General features: G+C 70.2%; 1 protein-coding gene across 2 annotated transcripts; it reads left to right on the top strand.

Moving 5' to 3' along the window:
• Window positions 1-3414: 3414 nt before the first annotated feature.
• Window positions 3415-7028, top strand: LOC128801625 (aquaporin-4-like). Of its 2 annotated transcripts, XM_053967657.1 has the most exons (6): window positions 3415-4768; window positions 5509-5534; window positions 5719-5829; window positions 5894-6046; window positions 6122-6202; window positions 6655-7028. In XM_053967657.1, the coding sequence occupies exons 1-6, from the start codon at window positions 4534-4536 to the stop codon at window positions 6862-6864; spliced, it is 816 nt and encodes a 271-aa protein (XP_053823632.1). In that variant the 5' UTR covers window positions 3415-4533; the 3' UTR covers window positions 6865-7028. The 2 variants fall into 2 exon arrangements, with proteins under 2 accessions (XP_053823632.1, XP_053823633.1); XM_053967658.1 differs by having other exon boundaries at window positions 4666-4768; window positions 5509-5829.
• Window positions 7029-7635: the final 607 nt, after the last annotated feature.

Genomic DNA, 7635 nt, shown 5'->3' with positions numbered 1-7635 from the left:
TTATCTCCCCTCAACCCCATTATCTCCCCCCTGGACCCCATAATTTCCCCCCCTGGACCCCATTATCTCCCCTCGACCCCATTATCTCCCCCCTGGACCCCATTATTTCCCCCTGGACCCCATTATCTCCCCTCAACCCCATTATCTCCCCCCTGGACCCCATTATTTCCCCCTGGACCCCATTATCTCCCCCCTGGACCCCATAATTTCCCCCCCTGGACCCCATTATCTCCCCTCGACCCCATTATCCCCCCTTGGACCCCATTATCTCCCCCCAACCCCATTATTTCCCCCTGGACCCCATTATCTCCCCCCAACCCCATTATTTCCCCCTGGACCCCATATTTCTCCCCCAACCCCATTATTTCCCCCCTGGACCCCATTATCTCCCCCCTGGACCCCATAATTTCCCCCCTGGACCCCATTATCTCCCCTCGACCCCATTATCCCCCCTTGGACCCCATTATCTCCCCCCAACCCCATTATTTCCCCCTGGACCCCATTATCTCCCCCCAACCCCATTATTTCCCCCCTGGACCCCATAATTTCTCCCCCAACCCCATTATTTCCCCCCTGGACCCCATTATCTCCCCTCAAACCCCATTATCTCCCCCCTGGACCCATAATTTCCCCCCTGGACCCCATTATCTCCCCCAACCCCATTATTTCCCCCTGGACCCCATTATCTCCCCCCCAACCCCATTATCTCCCCCCTGGACCCCATAATTTCCCCCCTGGACCCCATTATCCCCCCTTGGTCATCATCATCCCCCCAACCCCCCCTGCTCCCCATCCTCCCCTCCCGGGGGTCCCCACCCTCCTCCTCCCCCCCCCGGGGACCCCCCCGACCCTCTCCCCCGAGGCTCCCCATCCCCCTCTCCACCGGGCTTCCCATCACCCCACTCTGGGGGTCCCCACATCTGGGGGACCCCCGCACCCCCCCCCCCCCCCCCCCATCCAGAGCCCCTGTCACCCCCTGTCCCGGGGTCCCCTCGCCCCCACAGGGGGGGGTCCCTGTCGCCTGTCCCCCACCCCCACCCCAGCTCCGCGATCCCCCCCCAAATCCCGCCCCTGCCGAGCCCGGGGTGTCCCCCCGGTGGAAGGGGGGGGAGGGAGGTGGCCAGGGGGGTCCCCCCGCCTCCCCCAGCACTACTGACCGGGGTGGGGGGGGGTGGGGAAACTGAGGCACGAACGGGGTGGGAGGGGCGAACACACACGAACCCCCCTCCCCCCCGCCGGTAGAACCGGAGCGGGGCGATGAGCGGAGCTCCGGTCGCCGCCGCCGGTGGGGGGGGTTGGCTCCCAGGGGTGTCCCCCCCGACCCCCACCCCCTTCCCAGAACCCCATTCCCCGCCCCCCACCCCGGGCCTGTCCCGCCGGGACGGCCCCGGACCCGCCCCCGCTCGTTCCCCCCCCCCCGCCGGGCCGGGCCCCCCGAGCCCCCCCGGCCGCCGCCCACCCCCCCCGGGGCCGGTACCTTCTTGCCGCCCTTGTTGTAGGCGAAGGCGGGGAGCCCCGAGCGCGGCGGCACCGAGAGCAGCATTTTCCCGAGCGCGAGGGGCCGGGACCGGGCGTGACGTCACACCGGGAGCCAGCCTGGAATCCGGGCGGGCCCCGCCACGCCGGGTCCTAGCGCCGATCCCCGCCCCGGTGCTGCCCGTTCTCCTCCGGTGTTCCCCGTCACCCCCCGGTGCTGCCCCGTCCTCCCCCGGTTTTTCCTCGTCCTCACCCCGGTGCCTCCCGTCTTCCCCCGGTGTCACCCCCCCCGGTGCCGCCCGTCCTCCCCCCGGTGCTGCCCGTTCTTCCCTGGTGTCACCCCCCCGGTGCTGCCCGTTCTCCCCCGGTGTCGCCCCCCCGGTGCCCCCCGGTGTCACCCCGGATACCGCCTGTCACCCCCTCCCCCCAGTGACCCCCGTCAGCCCCACGACAGCCAAGAACCCCCCGGGGGGTCTCACCCCCCCCCCCTCCCAAATGAGGCGTCCCCCAGTGAGACCCCCCCCAGACCGCCCGGGACACCGGGGGAACACCGGGGGGACGCGGCGGCGGGGGGGGATCCCGCACCCATCCTCTGCCGCAGCGGCGTCAACCGGGAGGAGGGGTCACTCTCACGAACCCCCGGGGGGGCTGCACCCCCCGAGCCCCCCTCCGCACCGGGGGGATGTCACGGACTCCCCACCCCGGTACGGCGCGGCCCCTTTAATTTAAGCCCCGCCCACCGCCGCCATTACCCCCCTCGGCCCCGCCTCCCCGCCCTCATCGTGGGCGCGGCCATTTTGGAAGCGTTGGTCACGTGGTCCGACACCACACCCCGCCCGCCGCCATATTGGAGTCTTTCCTCCGTCACGTGACTGCGGCAGGCCCCGCCCCGTTCTGAGGGAGCGGTGGGGGCCGCCATCTTGGAGTCGGGAAAGGGAGAATTTGGGGGGCACCTGAGGGGTCTGGGGGGCACCTGAGGGGTCTGTGGGGGGTCTTGAGGGTCTGTGGGGCGAGACTGGCGTTTCTAGCGGGCTCTGGGGTCTGCAGGGAAGGACTCAGGGGTGCTGGGGGTTCTGTAGAGTAGGATGGGAGGATTCTGAGGGCACCTGAGGGGGCTCTGGGGCATCCTGGCTGCCCACACAGCTGAGTGTCTGTAGGGCAGGACTGGGGGACCCTGAGGGGCGTCTTTGGGGCAGGTTGTGGCATCTTGGGGGGTCTGTAGGGTAGGACTGGGGGTGCTGGGGGCACCTCTGGGGGAGTCTGTAAGGGAGAAGGGGGCTCCTGAGGGAGTCCATGGGCAGGGTTGGGGGGGTCATAGGACACTTGGGGGGGGCTCTGTGGGGCATCGTGGGGGCACCTGTGCTGGAGAACAGACCTGGGAGTACTGGGGGGGCCTGTGGGGCAGGATGGGGCAGCTGGAGGGTCTGTAGGGCAGGGTTAGAGGGATCGTAGGGCACCTATGAGGGTCTACAAGACAAGATGGAGGGGGGGGGGCTTGGGGGCACCTGGGGGGTCTGTAGGTCTTGGTGGTCCCCAGAGGGTCAGTGAGGTGACACAGAATCCCAGGAACATTCTGTCAGGACAGAATGGGGGTCCCAGCCCTGGCACGAGCTCAGCCGGGGGGACAGGGATGACACGGGGGGGCACAGGGTCCTGGGGACCCCCTCCATTTCTCTCCTTGTCCCACTCGGTGTCCCCTCCCTGTGTCCCCCCCGTGACTGTCCCACCACAGTGTCCCCCCAGTGTGTTCCCCACATGTCCCCCTCGAGTGTCCCCCTCATCTCCCCTCCCCATTGTCCCCCCCTTATAACCCCCTGTGTCTCCCCCACATAAACCCCCCCGTATTTCCCCTGGGACCCCCCCCCCAGCCCCCAGGGCTGTCCCCCGGTGTCCCCCCCGGATAGACCCCCCCCCCCAAGCCCCCCAGGGCTGTCCCCGCGGTGTCCCCCCGCGTGTCCCGGCGCTGTCCCAGCCCTTTGTGGCCGCGGATTGTTCTGGCTTTGCCGGGCTCAGCAGCGCCGGGGCCCCCCCGTGCTGAGCCAGGGCTTCGCCCGCTGACTCACCCCACGTGCGGGGCCGGTGCTGAGCCGGCAGAGCCACGGCCCGGGGGGGGGGGGGGCACCGGGGCTGGCCCCCCCCACCCCCGGACCCCTCCCACTGCCCCCACGGGGACCGGCACGGTGGGGTCAGCCCCGGCGGCCCCGAGCTCGTCCCGGGTGTGTGACCCCCCCCCCCAGGACAGCCCTGTCCCCCCTGGTTTTGTGGCAGGTGTGTGACCCCCCCCCGGGTCACCCCTGTCCCCCAGCTCAGGTCGTGGCAGGTGTATGACACTCCCTGGGACACCCCTGTCCCCCAGTTTGTGTCAGGTGTGTGACCCCCCCCCCCCCCCCCGCCGGGGACAGCCCTGTGCCCCCCAGTTTGTGTCAATTGTGTGACCCCCCCGGGGTCAGCCCTGTCCCCAGTTCTTGTCCCAGGTGTGTGACCCATCCTGGTCCCCCTGCCAGGGACAGCCCTGTCCCCATCTCAGTCCACGTGTGTCACCCCTCCTGTTGCCCCACCAGGGACCCTGTCCCCACTCTTGTCCCACATGTGTGACATTGCCACCCCCCCCACCCCCCCAGGGCACGGCCCCGTGTCCTGTGCTCATCCCAGGTGTGTCACCCTGTCCCCTGTGACCCCCTCAGTCCCCCCAGGACCCTGTCCCCATGCTCATCCCAGGTGTGTCACCCTGTCCCCTGTGACCCCCTCAGTCCCCCCAGGACCCTGTCCCCATGCTCATCCCAGGTGTGTCACCCTGTCCCCTGTGACCCCCTCAGTCCCCCCAGGACCCTGTCCCCATGCTCATCCCAAGTGTGTCACCCTGTCCCCCGTGACCCCCTCAGCCCCTCCCTGAGGGTCCCTGTGCTCATCCCAGGTGTTCAACCCCCCCAGGGACAGCCCTGTCCCCACTCTCACCACAGATGTGTGACCCCCCCCCCCCCATCCCCCCCAGCCTTTCATCCCAGCCTTTCATCTCTGGTTGTCCTGGCAACATCCCAAAGGGTCCCGGGGGTTGCCATGGCACCCAGGGATGCTCCAAGCCAAGGACCCCTGCAGCCCCCTCCCAAAGTCCTGCCCCACCCTCAGCACCTCAGGGCTGCCCTGTGCCAAGGGGGTGGCAGTGCTGGGGGGTGGCAGGAAAGCGAGGGGGTGACAGGGACAGGGGTGGCAGTGCCAGGGGGCAGGAGGTGCCCCCGCCCCGGGTGTGCTCTGCGCTCCCCTCTCCCACAGCTGCACCATGGCCATCAGGGAGGTAAGACCCTGCGAGCAGCCCTGACCCCCCAGCCCCCCCAAAGCCACAGCCCCAGTCCCTCCCTGCCAGGGGGGGTGGGTGAGCAGCCCCTAACTCGTGGGGACTCCCCAAGCCTGTCACTTCAGTGCCCAGCCCGTAGCCCTGGCACAGGGGGTCTCTGCGTGCCCCTCACCGTGGCCCCTGGCCCTGTTGTGGCTCTGTCCCCACCTTCATCCCTGTGACCCCCTGCAGCCCCATTGCCAGGACATCCTGTCACCGCAGTGCCCAGGGACTGAGGGGTCCCATTCCCTGAGGTACCCCATCCCCGTGGGTACCCAAAAACTGGGGCATCCTGTTGCCACGGCACCCCATTGCCCTGGTACCCCCCAATGTGGTGCCCAGGTGCTGAGGGGTCCGATCCCTCAACTCTGAGGTACCCCATCCCCGTGGGTATCCAAAAACTGGGGTATCCTGTTACCAGGGCACCCCATCACCAGGGTACCCCATCATCAAGGGACCCCCCCCTCTGTGGTACCCAGTTACTGGGGGGCACCCTAACGAAAGTACCCCATCACCCTGGTACCCAATCACTGGGGCATCCTGTTGCCAGGGCACCCCATCCCCGAGACACCCAATCCTTGGGCGCCCCACCCCTGAGATACCCCGTCCCCAAGGCCCCCTGCCCCCATGTCATCCCCTCTCTGTGCCACCCGCTGCTGGCAGTGCCCGTGGGGTGACCCCCGGCCCCACTGTCCCCCCAGGAGCTGCACAGCGGCCGCTTCTGGCGGTGGGTGCTGGCGGAGCTGGCGGCGACCCTCATCTTCGTGGGGGTGGTCCTGGGGGCTTCGGCAGCCCCGGGGCCACTGGCACCGGCGCTGGCCGGGGGGTTGGTGGCCGGGGGGCTCGTCTGCACCCTCGGGGGGCCCCAGGCCAACCCCGCACTGACGCTGGCCCTGCTGTGCACCCGCAAGCTGAGCGCCCTGCGTGGGGCCGCGGGGGTCCTGGCCCAGTGCACGGGGGCCACGCTGGCCTCTGCTGCTGCCCGTGCAGCGCTGCCGGACGACACCGGCCTCGTCACCACGGTGAGTGCCCCCATCCCCGTCCCTGTCCCCGTCACCTGGCACTGCACAGGTGTCCCTCCCGCAGGTGAGCGCGGTGGGGACAGCGGGGACAGCGCTGGCCTGGGAGACCTTCGCCACCTTCCAGCTGGCACTGGCCGCCTTCGCCGCCGCTGAGCACGCAGCCCCGCAGGCCGGGCTGGCCCTGGGCAGCGCCGTGGCCGCCGGTGCCCTGGCCGCAGTAAGGACCCCGCTGTGTCCCACCCGCCCAGGGGGTCCCCATGCCACCAGCCCCTGACCCCCCTGTCTCCCACAGGGGCCGTTCTCGGGGGGCAGCATGAACCCCGCGCGCTCGCTGGGGCCGGCCATCGTCACCGGTGTCTGGGATCATCACTGGGTGAGTTGGGGGCACCCTCGGGCTCCCCCGGAGTCCCCAAGTAAGGGTGGGTCCCCCGGCTGCAGCGTGTGACCGCTGCGGCCCCATCCCCACCCCAGGACAGCGAAGGTTCCTGGTCTTTCCTTCCCTTGGCTGGGTCCCCCTGGCATAGGTCAGCACCAGCTGTGTCCCCCAGGGTCCTCATGGTGTCACCATCGCAGGACCAGTGTGTCCCCCCTACTGGGGGACAAGCCCCACCTCATCCCCATCCCCGGGATTGGCCCCCTTCCCCAGTCCCCCTGCCCCAAACAAGTGACACCCCCTCCCCACGGCTGCCCTCATCCCTGGGGGCAGGTTCCTCTGCTCAGTCCCCATCCCTGGGGTGGGGTGCCCTGTCCCCCCCCACCCCCGGGCAGCCCCCACCCCTGCTCCCCCCCGTCCCTGGGACACCCCAACGCTCTGTGCCCCTCCAGGTGTACTGGCTGGGGCCGGTGCTGGGCGCGGTGCTGGCCGGGCTCTCCTACGAGTTCATCCTGGCTCCCGGAGCCTCCCGGGAGAAGCTGGGTGCCTGCCTCGCCTGCCGGGACGTGGCTCTGGTGGAGACCCCCAGCCTGTCCCCCTCCTCGGTGGCCCACGGCCCCCCGGCCCCCCCGGCCGAGCAGCGGGAGCAGGGCACTGCCTGAGCCCCCCCGCTCCACCGCAGCCCCCCGATCCTCCACACCCTGGCACCGGATCCTCGCCGCCGCCAGAACCTTCGTGGGGCACCCACAGGATGGGGGCCTCCGTGCCCCCTCCCCTTTTACTGTCCTCTCCCCCGTGCGGGGATTAAAGGTGTGTTGGGGTCGCAGGTGGGTGCGGAGTGATGCTGTGAGGGGACGGGGGGGGGGGTAACGACCACCGCCCTGCGCCCTCGGTGTGCCCCGGCACCGCGACACCGGGGCTGCGGGCAGGCGGGCGGGCTGGCGCGCCCTCCCCGCGGCCCCCCAGCGAGGGCGGGGGCCGGGACCCCCCGTCAGCCCGTCCCGTGCCGGGGAGCTGAGCGCAGCAAAGCGCTTTGTGGTGGCCTCTGCAGCCCCGGCAGATTCCGGCGGGCGCCAATGGCCGGGCCGAGCCCTAATCCCCCCGGCCGGGGACTGAGCGCCCGCTAAGCCGGGCTGAATAAACCCTCCCGCAGACAACAGCACCGGGGGGGGGGGGGACACCCCGCGGCCCCCAGCGGGGCTGGCCCTGGGGGGGCCCACCCAGGGCCCCTCCCGCGGGGTGGGGGCGGCTCCCAGCGGGGGTTGCCCCAAAGTGTCCCCAAAACATTTTGGGGGGGGGGGGTGTGGGAGGTGTGTCAGTGCTGACCCCGAGCAAGGCGGTCCCTTAAACCCCCCTAAACCGCACTGACGGCACCAGTGGGTCACAGCCCCCCCCTCCCCAGGCAACCCCAGGGATGGGGGCGGCGCAGCTCT

Source organism: Vidua chalybeata, chromosome 30 (genome assembly GCF_026979565.1).
Source record: "Vidua chalybeata isolate OUT-0048 chromosome 30, bVidCha1 merged haplotype, whole genome shotgun sequence".
Classification (NCBI taxonomy): Eukaryota; Metazoa; Chordata; class Aves; order Passeriformes; family Viduidae; genus Vidua; species Vidua chalybeata.
The sequence above is the reverse complement of the archived record's forward strand: the minus strand, read 5'-3'. Positions and strand labels throughout refer to the sequence as shown.

What these genes read in the sequence shown, in the direction of transcription:
- LOC128801625 (XM_053967657.1), top strand. Translation starts at nt 4,534, where the DNA reads ATGGCACCCAGGGATGCTCCAAGCCAAGGACCCCTGCAGCCCCCTCCC. An exon ending in GCACCATGGCCATCAGGGAG is followed by an intron (nt 4,769 to 5,508) that starts GTAAGACCCTGC and finishes CTGTCCCCCCAG; the next exon opens with GAGCTGCACAGCGGCCGCTT. An exon ending in ACACCGGCCTCGTCACCACG is followed by an intron (nt 5,830 to 5,893) that starts GTGAGTGCCCCC and finishes TCCCTCCCGCAG; the next exon opens with GTGAGCGCGGTGGGGACAGC.